This window comes from Entelurus aequoreus, linkage group LG01 (assembly GCF_033978785.1).
Source record: "Entelurus aequoreus isolate RoL-2023_Sb linkage group LG01, RoL_Eaeq_v1.1, whole genome shotgun sequence".
NCBI classification, from domain to species: domain Eukaryota; kingdom Metazoa; phylum Chordata; class Actinopteri; order Syngnathiformes; family Syngnathidae; genus Entelurus; species Entelurus aequoreus.
This window is the reverse complement of record NC_084731.1, coordinates 87,215,314-87,237,493: the sequence shown is the minus strand read 5'-3', so window position 1 is coordinate 87,237,493 and position 22,180 is coordinate 87,215,314. Positions and strand designations below refer to the sequence as shown.

The 22,180-nt window shown below is 37.6% G+C and overlaps 1 protein-coding gene across 2 annotated transcripts in view; it reads right to left on the bottom strand.

Annotated features, from left to right (window-relative positions):
* The window catches only part of pard3ba (par-3 family cell polarity regulator beta a), a 427,783-nt gene that overhangs the window by 248,671 nt on the left and 156,932 nt on the right, over positions 1-22,180 (bottom strand). For both annotated transcript variants that reach the window (XM_062060174.1, XM_062060183.1), the window contains 2 exons: positions 8,427-8,526; positions 4,418-4,538 (listed from right to left, as the gene is read on the bottom strand). In XM_062060174.1, coding sequence (XP_061916158.1) covers positions 4,418-4,538; positions 8,427-8,526 — 221 coding nt within the window. The remainder of the gene's footprint in view (positions 1-4,417; positions 4,539-8,426; positions 8,527-22,180) is intronic.

Below are 22,180 nucleotides of genomic sequence, written 5' to 3'. Positions count from 1 at the left end.
AAATAGTTCATGCACATTCAGATAAATTATCCAAAATTACAATTAAAAAAAGTTTGGCTGGGGGCCGGGCTATATATATATATACTAGCATTTACTTAATTTAAGAATATTTTTCAACATATTGAGAAAAAAAAGTCTCATATTTTTATTTTCTACCAAGAAAAGTGCACTTGTTAGTGAGAATATACTTATTTTAAGGTATTTTGGGGTTCATTGAGGTTAGCTAATTTTACATGTTTTGGAAAGTCTTGACAAGCGAAATGTTCTTGTTCTATTGGCAGATAATTTTCCTTAGTTCAAGTAAAATACACCTAATTTTTTTATTTTTTGTTCTTGTTTTTGAACACTGACTTTTTGCAGTGTAGCGAAAGTCAGCTAACAATGAAGCCAATGGAAGTCCCTCTATTACGCCTTTACAGCACCCCAATAAACATCCAAAAGCCTCCATCAACGTTTTACATACATGCTGTAAGTATATATGTAATGTGACAAGCACACGCATAATAACATTTAATATTTACATATTTTGATATGTCGTTCTCGCAATTAATTTCAGAAACCCATCACGACGTTTACTTTTCCATTCAACAACAACAACCACTGCTAATCATGGCAGACTTTGTGAGAAACAACAGAGATTACATAGGGACAAATAATGATCCAAACATTTATATTTTTGATTCTGAATATAAAGAGGATGGGCTAGGAGTTTTAAAAGCTGTGTGCTAAACAGATCCAGCTTGAGTGGTAGACTAAGCAGAAATTGGTAAGTGCTAAACAAGATATACAAACTACAAACATAATAAAACAATCACTTACTGTACAATGTCTGCTCTCACTGGGATGCCGACTGATGGGATGTTTATATCTTCCCGTTTAGATGAAGAATTCATCAAAATTCTCACACAGGTTTAAAAAAAAAAAAAAAAGGTGCTGCAAACGAGCGTCTTTTCGTGTCTTTATCGCCATCTCTGGGTATAAGTTGAATGTTAAAGTGGACCAACTTCTCAGTTTATGGTCACAAATTTCTTCTGTACAAGTGAGAGACATGATTTATAATCTAGAAATAATTTACCAACTGAAAGGCAGCAGAAACTCAGTATATCAACACTGGAGCTGCATAAGTGCCACTAAAAGTAGTTTGTCTGCGATAGCGCTTATAATAACAATATTTCTAATACTTGGTTAATATTCTGCCCTTTGAGACACTTGTGATTTAGGGCTATATAAATAAACATTGATTGATTGATTCTGGTCACGAGATGTAAATGGAGTATTGCGGGCACTTTTTGGATGTTTTTAGATGGCTTTATGTGCAGAATAGTGTACTCCCAATAGATGCATTGTTAGTCACCTTGTACTTGCCATATTTATCGAGTGAGAATGCACAAAAAAAAAAGAAAAAACTTATGTGTCTTACATAAGGATTGTCAATGAAAATTCCAAAAAAGTACAGTTCCCTTTTAAAGGGGACCAATTATGCAAAACTAACTTTTCTTACCTGTCGGTAGCTGTTTTTGTCTATTAGAGATTACCTTTAATCCTGAATATTTGAAATACAATTTTGGAGGCCTGGCGGGAATATTCATAAAACAATCGCCTCCCCCCAAACTTGCACCAAACAAGATATTTGTAATTTGAGACTCTAGTAACGTATTTTGCCTTAGTTATGTCTGCATATATTTCCATACGTGGTAGAGTTTTACCTGAAGATTTTTGCCCCAGCCTGCCATTTTTATTTAGTTGTAGTACCCTATCCTCTTGTTATGCGGCAGACTGGCTCGTATATGCACATGCATGATAAAATCCTACGCTGTTGCCATTTAAAAAAATAAAAAGTAGCGTAGAGTTCCATCTTATATCAGTCTGATAAGTAAACGTCAATAATCAATGTCTTTATTGTAAATAACGTAATGCAGACAGTTCCAAAAATGTTGCTGACTACAGCGAGCCACCTCACCAAGAGATCCGACCAGCTCCTTTATTATAGGGCACTTATTTTCCAGTTTTGCACAGATTTCCATGAATTTAATAAATGTGATGGGAATTCATTTAACTGTCTCTTATTACAAAATCACCGTTTTTAAAAGTTGCAAGTGATAAACACTTATTTAGTGAAACGAAAAGAAATGCAAAACTGCATTAATATACAGTCGTGGTCAAAAGTTTACATACACTTGTGAAGGAAATAATGTCATGCCTGTCTTGAGTTTCCAATATTTTTTACAACACTTATTTTTTTGTAATAGAGTGATTGGAGCACATACTTGTTGGTCACAAAAAACATTCATGAAGTTTGGTTCTTTTATGAATTTTTTATGGGTCTACTGAAAATGTGACCAAATCTGCTGGTTCAAAAGTATACATACAGCAATGTTAATATTTGGTGACATGTCCCTTGGCAAGTTTCACTGCAATAAGGCGCTTTTGGTAGCCATCCACAAGCTTCTGGCAAGCTTCTGGTTGAGTTTTTGACCACTCCTCTTGACAAAATCGGTGCAGTTCAGCTACATTTTTTGGTTTTCTGACATGGACTTGTTTCTTCAGCATTGTCCACACGTTTAAGTCAGGACTTTGGGAAGGCCATTCTAAAACCTTAATTCTAGCCTTGATTTAGCCATTCCTTTACCACTTTTGACATGTGTTTGGGGTCATTGTTCTGTTGGAACACCCAACTGCGCCCAAGACCCAACCTCCGGGCTGATGATTCTAGGTTGTCCTGAAGAATTTGGAAGAAATCCTCCTTTTTCATTGTCCCATTTACTCTCTGTAAAGCACCAGTTCCATTGGCAGCAAAACAGGCCCAGAGCATAATACTACCACCACCATGCTTGATGGTAGGAATTGGTGTTCCTGGGATTAAAGGCCTCACCTTTTCTCCTCCAAACATATTGCTGGGTATTGTGGCCAAACAGCTCAATTTTTGTTCCATCTGACCACAGAACTTTCCTCCAGAAGGTCTCATCTTTGTCCATGTGATGCCAAGGAACATGTAACCAAATATTAACATTGCTGTATGTATACTTTTGACGCAGCAGATTTGGTCTCATTTTCAGTAGACTCATAATAAATTCATTGAAGAACCAAACTTCATGAATGTTTTCTTGTGACCAACAAGTATGTGCTCCAATCACTCTATCACAAAAAAATAAGAGTTATAGAAATGATTGGAAACTCAAGACAGCCATGACATTATGTTCTTTACAAGTGTATGTCAACTTTTGACCACGACTGTATACAAATTAAAGATGCATCAATAATCGATTTTTAATTGAATCGTAGCTGCTGAATCGTAATCGGAATCGAATCGTGAGGTGCCCGAAGATTCCCACCTCTAGTTGAGACACCGTCGAAGGGGGCTGTGGTATTGTTCAGACTTTGACCAAAGCACCACCATGACATGTTATGTAGACCAGTGTTTTTCAACCACTGTGCCGTGGCACACCAGTGTGCCGTGAGATACAGTCTGGTGTGCTGTGGGAGATTAGAAAATTTCACCTATTTGGGTAAAAAATATTTTTTGCAAACCAGTAATTATAGTCTGCAAATGATGTGTTGTTGTTGAGTGTCGGTGCTGTCTAGAGCTCGGCAGAGTAACCGTGTAATACTCTTCCATATCAGTAGGTGGCAGCAGGTAGCTAATTGCTTTGTAGATGTCGGAAACAGCGGGAGGCAGGGTGCAGGTAAAGAGTTGTCTAATGCTTAAACCAAAAATAAACAAAAGGTGAGTGCCCCTAAGAAAAGGCATTGAAGCTTAGGGAAGGCTATGCAGAACGAAACTAAAACTGAACTGGGTACTAAGTAAACAAAAACAGAATGCTGGACGACAGCAAAGACTTACTGTGGAGCAAAGACGGCGTCCATAATGTGCATCCGAACATGACATGAGAATCAACAATGTCCCCACAAAGAAGGATGAAAACAACTGAAATATTCTTGATTCCTAAAACAAAGTAGATGCGGGAAATATCGCTCAAAGGAAGACATTAAACTGCTACAGGAAAATACCAAAAAAAGAGAAAAAGCCACCAAAATAGGAGCGCAAGACAAGAACTAAAACACTACACACGGGAAAACAGCAAAAAACTCAAAATAAGTCAGGGTGTGATGTGACAGGTGGTGACAGTACACCTACTTTGAGACAAGAGCTATATTGATGCATGGTTGGTTATGGTTTAAAGTCATATCCAACAATTGCGACAACGACTTTTTACTGTCAACTGAGTTTCCTTTTTTAATGATTTCTGCTGGTGGTGTGCCTTCGGATATTTTCAACGCGCAAAATGTGCCTTGGCTCAAAAAAGGTTGAAAAACACTGATGTAGACCACAAGGAAATGTTTTAAATGTTCCAAAGTTATCACAATAGGACCTCTTCAACAAAGTGATGACTACGATCCACATTGCGTGTGTGCACACCTGTATTGCAAGGATTTGAACGGTGGGTCTCGAGTCATTTCCTCCGCTGTGCCCGGGGGGAAGCCTTCCTTATTGCCATAGTGACCGTGGTTGCCATTGGTGGTCGCATAAGGATGCAGAGCTGGGAATAAACACAGACAACGTTTCAGCTCGTGTTGTCGTTTCTTAGCTTGTGATCCATCCCCGCACTAATATTTGACGATCTCGGCGGGTTTTTAAGTTATTCTTGTAACCATCAGACATTCTTGTTTGTGCTCGGTGCATGGAGGTACCAAAGGCTACACCAAAACTGAAAGGAAGTGCACGCTTTGATCTATTTATAATAATCAGCCGGTACAAAGCAGGCACTTTTTTTTAAAATAAAAACACACAAAAGGCAGTATTTGGAGGATCAACATGGAGCTTACGCATTTACAAATACATCAAATACTCAAAACAGCCGTAATCAACTGCTAAAAAAACACAGACTGGAAACATTTCCATACAAAAGTCTCACTCAATGTCTCTCTTTTTGAAATATTTCCATAAATAAAACCACCAGACAGGAAAAAAAATGCCATCACTCCCCTGCTGTAAACTCTTTTGTGTTCAACCCGCGCCGCCTCCCACCACCAGAAAATGTTCATACAACTGCCGCCACAATCAGATGGAGAAGTGACAACAAGAAGAGCATCTCGCAGGATTCCAGTGGGAGGAGGAGTACCAGGACGCCGGATAAAATATGAATAAAAAATCAGTTTGCAAGTCCCACTCAGAGAGCGAGCTATTTTTTTTGTTTTGTTTTTCCTCGACGGCACAGAACTATTTATGCAAATTAGGCAATTACATCAACATAATGATTCCAAGGTCAGATCTTTTGCACATGAAAAGCAAATGCAGCATTCAGGGGGGAAAAAAACAATAGCAAAGACTTTCTCTTCTACCAGGATAAATATACAGAGGTGAGGCTGAGATGTAAACTCCGCATTTAAACATGGCATGAAAGAGATGCATAATCTTTGCAAAGCAAGAAGCACAACACAGCACTGTTATCTCAAAACGGGAAGGTTGCAGGTTCAAATGTTGCAGAGTTTCATGCTCTGCGTGTGCTAGCGTAGCTTCTCTTCAGGTGTTCCAGATTTCCGCCACAGACCAGAAACAATGGGCTCATAAAGAGACCCTATCCTACCTTTCCTACTTTTCAGTACATGCACATGCATCCTTCCGCTGTTGCCCATTTTAATATACAGTACAGGCCAAAAGTTTGTACACACCTTCTCATTCAATGCATTTTATTTATTTTCATGACTATTTACATTGTAGATTGTGCAAAAAAAGGTGAAATAACTGAAAACCTGTTTTATATTCTAGTTTCTTCAAAATAGCCACCCTTTGCTCTTTAATATTTTTTCGCACACTCTTGGCATTCTCTCGATGAGCTTCAAGAAGTAGTCACCTGAAATGGTTTTCACTTCACAGGTGTGCTTGAAGCTCATCGAGAAAATGCCAAGAGTGTGCAAAGCAGTAATCAGAGCAAAGGGTGGCTATTTTGACTATTTAAACTCAAATTTAAAACATGTTTTCAGTTATTTCACCTTTTTTTGTTAAGTACATAACTCCACATGTGTTCTTTCATAGTTTTGATGCCTTCAGTGACAATCTACAATGTAAATAGTCATGAAAATAAAGACAACACATTGAATGAGAAGGTGTGTCGAAACTTTTAGCCTGTACTGTATAGTAGCGTATAGTTTGAACTATTTTGGTACCGGTACCAAAATTATTTCGATACTTTTCGGTACTTTTGTGAATAAAGGGGACCACAAAAAATTGCATTATTGGCTTTATTTTATCAAAAAATCTTAGGGTACATTAAACATATGTTTCTTATTGCAAGTTTGTCCTTAAATAAAATAGTGAACATACTAGACAACTTGTCTTTTTTTTAGTAAGTAAACAAACAAAGGCTCCTAATTTAGTCTGCTGACATATGCAGTAACATATTGTGTCATTTTCCATTCTATTATTTTGTCAAAATTATGAAGGACAAGTGGTAGAAAATTAATTATTAATCTACTTGTTCATTTACTGTTAATATCTGCTTACTTTCTCTTTTAACATGTTCTATCTACACTTCTGTTAAAATGTAATAATCACTTATTCTTCTGTTGTTCGATACTTTACATTAGTTTTGGATGATACCACAAATTTGGGTATCAGTGCGATACCAAGTCATATTTCTGGGGTTTATAAACATAATATAAATAAATAAAAAATGAAAGAAGATGTTGTGATGTCCAAAAATATCTACGTAGTCATAGTAGTATCGACTAGATACACTACTGTACTTGGTATCATTACAGTGGATGTTAGGTGTAGATGCACCAATGGCGTTTGTTTACATTGTGACGCCGATGAAGAGAGTATTGCAATAGTCAATGCGAGACGAAATGAACGCGTGAATGATCATTTGGAGATCCAATTTTGACAAAAAATTGTGTCACTTTAGGAATATTTCTGAGATGATAAAAACTGGTTTTGGTGAGTTGACGACACTGACCCTCCAAAGACCTACTCAGTGGCCTAGTGGTTAGACTGTCCGCCCTGAGATCGGTAGGTTGTGAGTTCAAACCCCTGCCGAGTCATACCAAAGACTATAAAAATGGGACCCATTACCTCCCTGCTTGGCACTCAGCATCAAGGGTTGGAATTGGGGGTTAAATTACCACAAATGATTCCCGGGCGTGGCCACCGCTGCTGCTCACTACTCCCCTCACCTCACCTAGTGTGTGTGTGACAATCATCGGTACTTTAACTTTAACTTTAAATAAGGCAACAAGAGAAGTATACCACACTTCTCTTTTCTAAAGTAAATCTGTACAGCAGATATGGGAATCGACATGACGAATACAATTTTTGTTTTTTTTAAAAATAAAATAAAACATGTTTTTGTTTTTTTTAAATCGATTAAGAATCGTTACAAATAAAAATCACGATTAATTTAAAAAATAAAATTTTTTTGACACCCCTAAAAAATAGACAATCAAATGTCTACTGCAAAGAATGTTGGCACAAAGGATAGAGAAGTGGTTCTTAACCTGGGTTCGATCGAACCCTAGGGGTTCGGTGAGTCGGCCTCAGGGGTTCGAGACACACCTGACTCATCGTGTAAATAAAAACTTCTCCCTATCGATGATTATGGATATTTGAGTGCTGGGCATGACATGATGGAGTCTCCTCTATGGGGGTCTTGGGGCACTAGGAGGTTAACCCCTTTACTACTGTTACCCCAGGTGGCCCTTGGCAAAGGCCTAGTACCTGACTGCCCCCTAGCCAGGGATACGGTGAAGACCTCAACGGCAGAGCAAGCGGAAGACGGTAGATTTAAGAACTACCACAGCGGCTGCGATGGCGGAAGAAGGCTGCAGCAGAATGCCACTGGACCCTGACCCGATTCTGTCAAAGATCGGTGTGGTGACTGTCTGTGCACCAGTCTCCCCACGTAAAACAAAGTCACGCACAGGCATCCTCCATAAAGGGATACACCCCTACCAGGAGGATCGTCATACTCATTCGAGTGACCGCCGATGATATTATGGATACCCCCAAAGAATATTCCCTCTAATTTTCCATCTGATTTGCAGGTGTGTAATTCACTGTGTTGGTTTTGTTCTTTGAACAAGGTGATGTTCATGCACGGTTCATTTTGTGCACCAGTAAAAAAACATATAACTTTGTCTTGAATTTGAAAAAAACCCAACATTTTATTTTTCACTAAAGAAGGGTTTGGTGGATGCACATATGAAAGTGGTGGGGTTCGGTACCTCCAACAAGGTTAAGAACCACTGGGATGGAGGGACAGTTTGCATAAAAACACTGTGAAAATCCTTCACAAAATGGCAAATGCATATACTGTAAGCACACACAATCGCATAGTTGTCGATAACGGGAGCACACATAACGCTTAAAGCAGCTTTACGGCAGTTCAAAAGAACCCATATTTTGTACACAAAGTCAAGCGTGCACTTACCACCCCCGGAGCCGCCAGACGCGTATTTGTCAATGAGACTGTTGCCACTGAGCGCTGAGGGTCTCGAAGCCCCCTCGTAGGCACGGTGGCCCTGAGGCTCCTGTGGAACACACAGCAAAAAGAAGATGGGGAAAGATGACAAACATTGACATTAAAAGGTTCATATGCAAAAAAAAAGAAAGTGTGCTGCATGCAAAACCAAATGTGATTTATGAAAAATGTATGATGTTGACTCCAACATCAGACGATTACAGTGCCTTATTTTATTACCCAGTAGGATTAGACTTGTTGTTTATTCCTTTTGTTGACTGCAGCTCAACCAATGACTGAAAAACATTTGCGTTTAGAACTTAAAGTGTTGTAATATTTGTTTTCATTTTCCAGTTAGCCAGATGATTTGATGCAGACGCTTTTTTTCAGGGGACAATCAGACTTGGCGGAATTCTCTGAAATCATTTAGTTGCTAGGTGATGATGGAGCGGGCCAGGGTGGAATTGGACTCTTTGAGCCGTTAGCCTTTTATAAAAGGCTCCAGATTTTTTTAAACCGTAGTCAATGTGCGTGTTTATTAATTGGGCAGAATATCTACCAAACAAAAAAAATCGAAGTGGATACACTGCAAAAAGTCAGTGTTCAAAAACAAGGGAAAAAAAATACAAAAATTAGGGGTAGTTTACTTGAACTAAGCAAAATTATCTGCCAATAGAACAACAAAATTCGGCTTGTCAAATTAGCTAATCTCAACTAACCCAAAATACCTTAAAATAAGTATATTCTCACTAATAACAAGTGCACTTTTCTTGGTAGAAAAAAAAAATTGACCTTTTTGCTCAATATGTTGAAAAATATTCTTAAATTAAGTAAATGCTAGTGCCATTATCTTGACATAATGATATGCGCTCGGCATCATGATTTTTTTTTTCATGCTTGAAGTAAGAAATTTTTACTTTAAAAAAGTAGTTTTATACTTGTGAGTGTTAATGGCGCAGCTTTGCAACAGTTGATATTCTAGTTTCAAGCATTTTTTACTCAATATACACTACCGTTCAAAAGTTTGGGGTCACCCAAACAATTTTGTGGAATAGCCTTCATTTCTAAGAACAAGAATAGACTGTCGAGTTTCAGATGAAAGTTCTCTTTTTCTGGCCATTTTGAGCGTTTAATTGACCCCACAAATGTGATGCTCCAGAAAGTCAATCTGCTCAAAGGAAGGTCAGTTTTGTAGCTTCTGTAACGAGCTAAACTGTTTTCAGATGTGTGAACATGATTGCACAAGGGTTTTCTAATCATCAATTAGCCTTCTGAGCCAATGAGCAAACACATTGTACCATTAGAACACTGGAGTGATAGTTGTTGGAAATGGGCCTCTATACACCTATGTAGATATTGCACCAAAAACCAGACATTTGCAGCTAGAATAGTCATTTACCACATTAGCAATGTATAGAGTGTTTTTCTTTCAAGTTAAGACTAGTTTAAAGTTATCTTCATTGAAAAGTACAGTGCTTTTCCTTAAAAAAAAAGGACATTTCAATGTGACCCCAAACTTTGAAAGTGTAGGTCATAAAATCTCAGCTACAAGCTGTAATATTAAATTATTATAGTCAATTATCACGTAGAAAGCTGGAACGCAAATGGCGCGCGACTAAACTTGAGGTTTTCCATCAAGCATGGAGTGATAGTTTAATAACTTATAAACGCATGCTTACCTTAGCTAAAGCTAAATATTACTCAAATCTCATCCGCCTCAACAAAAATGATCCTAAATTTTTGTTTAGTACAGTAGCATCGCTAACCCAACAAGGGACTCCTCCCAGTAGCTCCACCCACTCGGCAGATGACTTTATGAATTTCTTTCATAAGAAAATTTAACTCATTAGAAAAGAGATTAAAGACAACGCATCTCAGCTACAACTGGGTTCTATTAACACAGATACGACTGTATATCCGACGGATACTGCCCTCCAAAATAGTCTCTCTCTTTTTGATGAAATAACATTAGAGGAATTATTACGGCGTGTAAGTGGGATAAAACAAACAACATGTTTACTTGACCCACTTCCTGGGAAACTTATCAAGGAGATTTTTGTATTATTAGGTCCATCAGTGCTAAATTTTATAAACTTATCACTTTTCTCCAGCACTGTTCCCCTAGCATTCAAAAAAGAGGTTATGCTCAAAAGACCTAACCTCGATCCTGACCTCATGGTAAACTACCGACCGGTCTCCCACCTTCCGTTTATTTTGAAAACCCTCGGAAAAAATTGTTGCACAGCAGCTAAATGAACACTTAGTGTCTAACAATCTCTGTGAACCTTTTCAATCCGGTTTCAGGGCAAATCACTCTACGGAGACAGCCCTCGCAAAAATGACTAATGATCTATTTCTAACGATGGATTCTGATGCGTCATCTATGTTGCTGCTTCTTGATCTTAGCGCCGCTTTCGATACTGTTGATCATAATATTTTATTAGAGCGTATCAAAACACGTATTGGTATGTCAGACTTAGCCTTGTCTTGGTTGGACTCTTATCTTACTGACAGGATGCAGTGTGTCTCCCATAACAATGTGACCTCGGACTATGTCAAGGTAACGTGTAGAGTTCCCCAGGGTTCGGTTCTTGGCCCTGCACTCTTGAGTATGTACATGCTGCCGCTAGGTGACATCATACGCTAATACGGTGTTAGCTTTCACTGTTATGCTGATGACACCCAACTCTACATGCCCCTAAAGCTGACCAACACGCCGGATTGTAGTCAGCTGGAGGCGTGTCTTAATGCAATCAAACAATGGATGTCCGCTAACTTTTTGCAACTCAACGCCAAGAAAACGGAAATGCTGATTATCGGTTCTGCTAGACACCGACATCTATTTGATAATACCACCTTAACATTTGACAACCAAACGAAACAAGTAAAACACTCTAACATAAAATCTGCTTAGTGAGAAGAATTATCTTATCAGACAGAAAATAAGCAAATATCACCCTTAATTGAGATATCTAATTTTACTTAGATTTCAGTTTTTGCAGTGTACAAGGAGTGCACGATAAATATCAGGGGATGCTAGGAACTATGACGTCACACTAGCTGCGTTTCCATTTCTATTTTTCACAAAATAAAAGCGTTATTTCTAAAATGTCAATAAAGTACATTTGCGACTTGTAGGTGTTTCTATTAAAGGTTTTTTTGTGTCATGAGCTGTAATTTTCGTACACAGTATTTTTCGGACTATAAGTCGCAGTTTTTTTCATAGTTTGGCCGGGGGTGCGACTTATACTCAGGAGCGACTTATGTGTGAAATTATTAACACATTACCGTAAAATATCAAACAATATTATTTAGCTCATTCACGTAAGAGACTAGACGTATAAGATTTCATGGGATTTAGCGATTAGGAGTGACAGATTGTTTGGTAAACGTATAGCATGTTCTATATGTTATAGTTATTTGAATGACTCTTACCATAATATGTTACGTTAACATACCAGGCACGTTCTCAGTTGGTTATTTATGCGTCATATAACGTACACTTATTCAGCCTGTTGTTCACTATTCTTTATTTATTTTAAATTGCCTTTCAAATGTCTATTCTTGGTGTTGGGTTTTATCAAATAAATTTCCCCCAAAAATGCGACTTATACTCCAGTGCGACTTATATATGTTTTTTCCCTTCTTTATTATGCATTTTCGGCCGGTGCGATTTATACTCCAAAAAATACGGTAATCTCATTCCGCATGACTCCACTCTGAGGAATATATTGCAGCCATTGCTGTTGCGGCGATGTCAATAGAAGACGAAAGCAACATGCTTTAGGCCCCCGTGACATTTTTCGGGCACGTGGGTGTCCTCGAGTCGTTGTTCCCAAGTACGAACCCGCTAGACGGCCCCTGTGCGGTGGTGCCGCTTCGCTCCCCCCGGCCGATCGGTTGGAAGCGAGACCAAGTCTGCCCTAATTGTCCTGCTTTGGTTCTGTGTTTAAGTGACCTCCAAATGTGAAAAAAAAAGTGTTTCCATCATGACACTGAAACACTTCAATATCGAAATATCTCAAATATCCTGAGAGCGCAAAAAATGTTTTAGTGATATTTGAGAGGTTTTTTGAAATATGGGTGTTTCCATTACCCGTCTCTTTTTGCGATATTTAGGTTTTGCGCATTTCTACACGGCAAAAACTGAAATCTAAGTGAGATTAAATATCTCAAATAAGGGTGATATTTGCTTATTTTTTGTCTGATAAGATTATTCTTCTCACTAAGCAGATTTTATGTTAGAGTGTTTTACTTGTTTTAAGGGTTTTGGTCCTAAATGATCTCAGTAAGATATTACAGTTTGTTGCTGAGATTTTATGACCTATATTGAGTAAAACATGCTTGAAACTAGAATATCAACTGATGCAAAGGTGTGTCATCAACACTCACAAGTATAAAACTACTTTTTTAAAGTAATAATTTCTTATTTCAAGCATGAAAAAAAAAATCATGATGCCGAGCGCATATCATTATGTCAAGATAACAGCACTAGCATTTACTTAATTTAAGAATATTTTTCAACATATTGAGCAAAAAGGTCTTTTTTTTTCTACCAAGAAAAGTGCACTTGTTATTAGTGAGAATATACTTATTTTAAGGTATTTTTGGGTTCATCGAGGTTAGCTAATTTTACTTGTTTTGGAAAGTCTTGACAAGCCGAATTTTCTTGTTCTATTGGCAGATAATTTTGCTTAGTTCAAGTAAAATACCCCTCATTTTTGTTTTTTGTTTTCTTGTTTTTGAACACTGACTTTTTGCAGTGTAGGGGTAATGGAAACGCAGCTATTGATGAATCAGATAACTTTGGAAAATAACTCCACTAATAAAAAATTAAAGAAAAGGCACTCCAATAAGGCGAGATTACTGCTCCTGTGCTTGCAGTTACGGGGGACAAATCAAACACTTCTTGCCGTGCTGTAAAGTTAAAGTTCCAATGATTGTCACACAGGTGCGGTGAAATGTGTCCTCTGCATTTGACCCATCCCCATGTTCACCCCCTGGAAGGTGAGGGGAGCAGTGAGCAGCAGCGGTGGCCACGCTCGGGAATCATTTTGGTGATTTAACCCCCAATTCCAACCCTTGATGCTGAGTACCAAGCAGGGAGGCAATGGGTCCCGTTTTTTGTAGTCTTTGGTATGACTCGGCCGGGGTTTGATCTCACGATCTCCCAGTCTCAGGGTGGACACTCTAACCACAAGGCCACTGAGCTGTAAGCATGTTGTATACTTCCCCAGAGCTCATTGTAAATCGCGTTGGACTTTTCAGAGGAACACTTTTTTTTAATGCTATTTGCACTAAAAGTTCAGTAAACATCCCGCGAGGAGGAAAAATGAAGATTGAGCTTTAACACATCAAACATTATCCTGTAACCAGGCCTGGGCCGATAGTCAGTAAGTCAATCAATCTATAAAGTGGAAAAAAATTAAGTTGATAACTTTGCCGGCATCGATAAGCTGCTATGTCCCTGTGTGTTTGTTTTTGACTTAGACAAACTTTAATGATCCACAAAGGAAATTGTTCGCTTCAAACAAGGAGACAGGGTTCTCACTCTCAGGACTAGTGTTGTCCCGATACCAATATGTTGGTACCAGTAGCAAAATTATTTCGATACTTTTAGGTACTTTTCTAAATAAAGGGGACCACAAAAAATTGCATTATTGGCTTTATTTTGACAAAAAATCTTAGGGCACATTAAACATATGTTCCTTATTGCAAGTTTGTCCTTAAATAAAATAGTGAACATACACGACAACTTGTCTTTTATCAGTAAGTAGGCAAACAAAGGCTCCTAATTTAGCTGCTGACATATGCAGTAACATATTGTGTCATTTTCCATTCTATTATTTTCTCAAAATTATTAAGGACAAGTGGTAGAAAATTAATTATTAATCTACTTGTTCATTTACTGTTAATATCTGCTTACTTTCTATTTTAACGTGTTCTATCTACACTTATGTTAGAATGTAATAATCACTTATTCTTCTGTTGTTTAATTCTTTACATTAGTTTTGGATAATACCACAAATTTGGATATCAATCCGATACCAAGTAGTTACAGGATCATAAATTGCTCATATTTAAAGTCCTCATGTGTGCAGGGGCATATTTCCTGAGTTTATAAACATAATATACATTTTTAAAAAACGAAAGAAGATGAAAATATCAACGTAATCATAGTAGTATGGACTAGATACGCTACTGTACTTGGTATCATTACAGTGGATGTGGTACCGAATATGATTCATTAGTATCGCGGTACTATACTAATACCGGTATACCGTACAACCCTACTCAGGACCTGGGCACGTTTACTCAACAGTAGAATTAACTGAACGCAGTGAGCCCTCTTTTCAGTCATCCACAGTCTTTGGCCTCGTTGGATGCATGCGCCCATTTTTTCATATCAATGTGAACAGGATATAAATTGGATATGGATGCGGTGCGACTGCAGTGTGAACGCCACCGCACTCCGGTTGCATTCATCAAAAAGCAATAAACGTCATGATTCTTCCCCAAAATAGACTGGTATAAAATAAATAGTTGACAAATAAGAAAAAAACAGGTTAAAATTATATGTTTTAGGAACTCACGTCAATGTTTGACCACTCATGTCTCTGACTGATCGCCAACACGCTCTTTGGAGCAGACGTGAAAGTAAAATGTCCCGCAAATTGCCAGAACCAAATTACTTGCCCTCTTCCTTGTTAATCTTCCACACGCAATAATTCAGTTCAGAAAACGTTGACTTTAATTGCACACAATCATTGCAATTGTCACAAATGCGCTACGACTAAAAGCGACCATGATTAAAGCCATGTTTTACTTCTGTAAACACTTCAGCACGTGTGACGTCATGACGTCACGTCTGCATGCAAGTACGACCGCATTTGTTCTGTAATGTTAAGGACTACATTCGACAAAAATATCCGAATTGCACGTCCTACCTTGCAGTGTGAACATAGTCTGGGTGCGCGGAGAGCAGGATCTCTAGCTTACACACACACAGGATTCACGGACATCGCCTCCCTACTCGCTAGTGGGAAGTTCCACAAAGTAACACAAATTTAGAAGAAAAAGTATGTTTACAAAGCCAAAAGTCTCTGTTGTAGGAATATTTTGACTTCAAACCGAGGGGGCAATATGAGCCCATCAACACGGACGAACGAGCGAGAATGCCATGACGACAACGCCCAACTGAGTTTTTCCAACTGATGCACTTCAAATGTTCAATATTTATTTTATTTATTTCTGCTTACAGAGATTGGAGCTTATTTTTATGTATTTATTTATTTTTAGTTATTTACCTTTCAATTACAGTACAATGGTAAGGCATTCTACAGTAACAACAAATAATATATATATATTATATATATATATATATATATATATATATATATATATATATATATATATATATATATATATATATATATATATATATATATATATATGTAAATGTGTGTATGTAGATATTATAATATAATGGGTAATTATATAGTTTAGGGATGTCCGATAATATCGGACTGCCGATATTATCGGCCGATAAATGCTTTAAAATGTAATATCGGAAATTATCGGTATCGGTTTCAAAATTATCGGTATTGGTTTCAAAAAGTAAAATGTATGACTTTTTAAAACGCCGCTGTGTACACGGACGTAGGGAGAAGTACAGAGCCCCGATAAACCTTAAAGGCACTGCCTTTGCGTGCCGGCCCAGTCACATAATATCTACGGCTTTTGACACACTCACAAGTGAATGCAAGCATACTTGATCAACAGCCATACAGGTCACACTGAGGGTGACCGTATAAACAACTTTACACTGTTACAAATATGCACCACACTGTGAACCCACACCAAACAAGAATGACAAACACATTTCGGGAGAACATCCGCACCGTAACACAACATAAACACAACAGAACAAATACCCAGAACGCCTTGCAGCACTAACTCTTCCGGGGCGCTACAATATACACCCCCGCTACCCCCTACCCCCACCTCAACCTCCTAATGCTCTCTCGGGGAGAGCATGTCCCAATTCCAAGCTGCTGTTTTGAGGCATGTTAAAAAAAATAATGCACTTTGTGACTTCAATAATAAATATGGCAGTGCCATGTTGGCATTTTTTTTCCATAACTTGAGTTGAAGTTGTTCTCTTATTTTGGAAAACCTTGTTACATTGTTTAATGCATCACAACAAAATTAGCCATAATATTGTGTTAATTCCACAATTTTATATATTGGTATCGGTTGATATCGATATCTGTAATTAAGAGTTGGACAATATCGGAATATGGGCAAAAAAAGCCATTATCGGACATCTCTAATATAGTTAATACTTATTAGAATTGAATATTAAGATAATGTGAAAGTTCAACCCCTGCCTTGTTTACCTTACCTTAGTGAAGTGAAGTGAAGTGAATTACATTTATATAGCGCTTTTTCTCAAGTGACTCAAAGCGCTTTACATTGTGAAACCCAATATCTAAGTTACATTTAAACCAGTGTGGGTGGCACTGGGAGCAGGTGGGTAAAGTGTCTTGCCCAAGGACACAACGGCAGTGACTAGGATGGCGGAAGCGGGGATCGAACCTGCAACCCTCAAGTTGCTGGCACGGCCGCTCTACCAACCGAGCTATACCGTCCCAAACCTTAAAGTTTTGTAATCAATCAGAAATATCCAGCAGCTAAAATGCGCCAAAATATGGATCATTGTGGAGAGAGATTTTTTTTTTGCATTTTTCCCCCATCATGCCTTGCAATAGATTTGAATAGGTGTAATTTAGATTTTTTTTTTATAATATCCACAAAGTTCAGTGTGTTATATTATTTCTGCCCCATGTCTAGGGAAGGTTGTTTGGATTGGGTCATACAAGTCAACACTGTGCATGTATCTTTAGAAAGTTCACTCCATGGCCACTGGCCTGAGTCACTCACGTAATCCAATAGATGCCGACAAATAATGACTCTTTACACCACCAGATTATTGACATTTTAATATGTACCCCGCCTACTGCCCGAAGATGAGCTGAGATAGGTTCCAGCATCCCCCGCACTTCCGAAAGGGACAAGCGGTAGAAGATGGATGGATGGATGGATGTAAACCTCCCCTCTGGCCAGATTGCTTGTCGAACTTGTGCAGTCTCGGGCCGTAGTTTGGACACCCCTGCTATAGGTAGTTTGTCAAATCCATCTTTGTTTGATAGGTTCTTACTTTACAGGTTGTGCACGAATTATAGTTAAACCTAAATTCCAAAAAATAATATGTTTATTGGTATCAGTCTTGTGTAGTAGAATTTCTGACCTTTGACCTATATTTCATGTCTGTCAAGAATGTACGCTCGTTTAATTTCTCTTCTATTCTGTGCCATTGAATGGACCGGGTGTGGGACAAAAGTGAATATTAAGTTGTGCCAACCTGTCTACAGAATGTTTTGATTGTCTAAAATATGATTAAGGGATCAAAGGATGTTGCAAAAACAAACATGTCGAAAACCACAAGAGTGACGCACGAGAAAAAACAGAGTGACGCACGAAGAGACAGATAAAAATGGCATGAGACCGGGACTCGAGAGAGATTGCTTTTTGTGAGTCCTCCGGAGGACGTTCCGTTTGTTTGCAGGGACAAAACAATCCAACTTATGCACTTTTGACTATGAGAAAATAAACTTGTTGTACTAAATTCACTTTTGTTGCTGTTTAAGCTCTGGACAATCCACCACACTTGAGAAGCAGTAAGTTACCACTTGGAAAAAATTAACATTTTCTTTTACAAAAAAATGTAGATAATGTGCACCAAAGCCCACAACAACACACAAAAAATCCCCTCCTTCCTTGGCGAAGAGACTAAACATGTACCTGCTCTTAATGCAAAGCCTCACAAGTAAATCCAGTGTTATCATCTCAGCAAGGGCCTAACTCAAGGCCACCAGCGTGCACAATGGAAATAAATTAAGATCCCTTTTCCTACAGAAGGATGAGACCCCCCCACCCCCACCCCTACAAAGGAACCTACTCCAGTTGGAGATAGAGGACTGGTGGAGGATTAAAGCGGCATCTCCTGGAAAAATAGATGCACAGCTGTCACAAACACCAAAAGAAACCGTGATAATCATAACATGCCATATAATAATGAAAGGTTTTCCTATCACAAGAGTCCCAGGGGCATCATTATTCTCTACTGTACCTGCTGTCAATCACTTTTACATTGGTGGGAACTTCTGACAATACCAGTGACACATAAATCATTGCTCACTCGCTCCCCGCAACCTGACAGCTCGCCTGAGGCTTCCAAGCAGACGAGGCGTCTTTATATCTTAATCCCAGCACAATGCGTAAACAGGAGGGGATCCGTCTATTAGGCAGGCTGGAACCTACAGCCGCATGTACACAATCGGTTTGTGGAGGGGCTTAGTCCAGCCTCAGCCCGCATTATCACTCACGTGTGCAGTGCAAAATGCTCTCTGCAGCTTCAGTGTATTTGTATGTCCAGACGCAGAGTAATCCATCCAGTTTCTCATTTACATGTCAAGTAACTTGACAAACAATGCTTTTGTCAGCATTCATTTGATTGCCACTCAGGTATATCAGATATATATATATATATATATATATATATATATATATATATATATATATATATATATATATATATATATATATATATATATATATATATATATATATATATATATACATACAGCAATGTTAATGTTTGGTTACATGTCCCTTGTCAAGTTTCAGCAGATATGGTCACATGTTCAGTAGACCCATAATAAATTCATAAAAGAACCAAACTTCATGAATGTTTTTTGTGACCAACAAGTATGTGCGCCAATCACTCTATCACAAAAAAAAGAAGAGTTGTAGAAATTAAGTGTATTTAAACTTTTGACCACGACTGTGTATGTATATATATATATATATATATATATATATATATATATATATATATATATATATATATATGTGTTTGGGGTCACATTGAAATGTCCTTATTTTTGAAGGAAAAGCACTGTACTTTTCAATGAAGATAACTTTAAACTAGTCTTAGCTTTAAAGAAATACACTCTATACATTGCTAATGTGGTAAATGACTATTCTAGCTGCAAATGTCTGGTTTTTGGTGCAATATCTACATAGGTGTATAGAGGCCCATTTCCGGCAACTATCACTCCAGTGTTCTAATGGTACAAAGTGTTTGCTCATTGGCTCAGAAGGCTAATTGATAATTAGAAAACCCTTGTGCAATCATGTTCACACATCTGAAAACAGTTTAGCTTGTTACAGAAGCTACAAAACTGACCTTCCTTTGAGCAGATTGACTTTCTGGAGCATCACATTTGTGGGGTCAATTAAACGCTCAAAATGGCCAGAAAAAGAGAACTTTCATCTGAAACTCGACAGTCTACTCTTGTTCTTAGAAATGAAGGCTATGCCACAAAATTGTTTGGGTGACCCCAAACTTTTGAACGGTAGTGTGTATGTATATATACACTACCGTTCAAAAGTTTGGGGTCACCCAAACAATTTTGTGGAATAGCCTTAATTTCTAAGACTTTAGACAAACTTTTGAATGGTAGTGTATATATATATATATATATATATATATATATATATATATATATATATATATATATATATATATATATATATATGAATACATACACACACATACACACAATAAATAAATATATATATATATAAAAATAAATAAATATATATATATATATATATATATATATATATATATATATATATATATATATATATATATATATATATATATATATAAAGGTATACATACGAGTATAAATTATTATAATAATACAATGGATATATAATGTATAATTATAATAATTGGTTATTAAGAGTATGTGAAAGTTTCACTCCTACCTTGTTTCCGTGACAACCTCCTTAAGTTTTTTTTAATCAATTAGAAATATCAAGCAGCTAAAATGTCCCAAACATGGATAAGTGTGGAGGGAGTGTTTTGCATGTTCCCATCGTTCCCTTGTAAGGGATTTAAATGGGTGTCGTATTGAATTTTTTATGTTGACTGGACGTTTTATATAATATCTACAAAGTTATTATAAAGTGGTTGTGTTATGTGTGACCATGTTTGTTAATTTTTTGTAAGAAGTTATTTTATTTTTTTCCTGCACTGTGACTAAGGAAGGTTGTTTGGATTGGGCCATGTAAGTAAATGCTGTACTTCAATAACATGAAAAGACAAGTAATGGTAGAGTTACTTTTCATTGGTATTTATATTTGACTGGATACAAAGTTCCGGATCAAATTGATTATTGAACTTGTGCCGTCTTGTGGGCCAAATTGAAGATGCTTTTGTCCCGTGGGCCGTAGTGTGGGCACCCCTGGACTAAATATTGCCTGGGGATCATTACACAGGGTCAAGTGTTCAGACAAAAAATCCTTTGCTTTAGTGACTAAGTCTCTGTTTTGTTTTTATTGTCTGGTTTGTTTTTATTGAGTATGACTGCAAAATAACTGAAATAATGGTGCCAAAGAAAGTTGTGAGTGCCAGCACATTGATAAAGACGGTGAGAGACTAGGCATGTGCCGATCGGTCGGCCACCCATCATTGTCAGACGATTTTCGTGAAAAATTGATGTGATCGTCAATGCCGATTAATGCCTTTTAATGCTGTTCACAAACGTCGATCCCCTTTAGCTGAAACAATTGTATTTTAGTCCCCCAGCTAAGATGCGAGTAGAAGCTAATTATGTGTCTCCATACACTGTGTGGAACCACACCCCTAGGATAATAATTATCACCTCCATTAAAGCAAATAATCTGTCTTTTTTTTTTTTTTATATCTTAAGTATCTTTATCAAGTAGCATTATCACTGGAGGACGAGGCTACACATGTTACACACCAAGGGAAAGCCTGGAACAGGCTTGCTAGTAGCTAAGCTGGCTTTAAACAAGATAAAGAAACAAGTGCTTAGTAAAGTTTAAGAAGTGTAGATGGACAAATGATGATCGAGTACCGTATTTTCCGGATTATAAATCGCACTGCCGATGAATGGTCTATTTTCAATCTGTTTTCATATATAAGGCGCACCGGATTATAAGGCGCATTAAAGGGGTCATACTATTTTAATTTTTTTCTAAATGTAAAACACTTCTTTGTGGTCTACATAACATGTAATGGTGGTTCTTTGGTCAAAATGTTGCATAGATTATGTTTTACAGATCATCATCAAGCCGCTTTCTGACAGTGCGTTTAATGCGCCGACAATCCATCAAGCTTCATAGTTTACCAAAGTCGACTAAAATATTTTGATAGATTTTTGAGCGCCTTGTGTAATGTTCTATACTCTCAATGGAAGATATACATGTTGGTGTTGTTTATTTGAGTCATATTGCCATCATATTGCAGTCTACACCGTATCTCTTATGTTTGACTGCCATCTACTGGTCAAACTTATCATTACACCATGTACCAAAAAAAATTGTCGAGGTCGGTAAGCAAAACCAGAATTATTCCGTATATTAGGCGCACCGGATTATAAGGCGCACTGTCGAGTTTTGAGGGAAAAAAATATTTTAGTGCGCCTTATAGTCCCAAAAATACGGTACTTTATATTTTGAGCCTGAATATAAGGAGGACGAGCTACAAATTTTGGAAGCTGAGTGATAAGCAGATCCACCAAGTAGCAGTATTGCTAAGTGCTAAGCAAGAATACGAACATAAT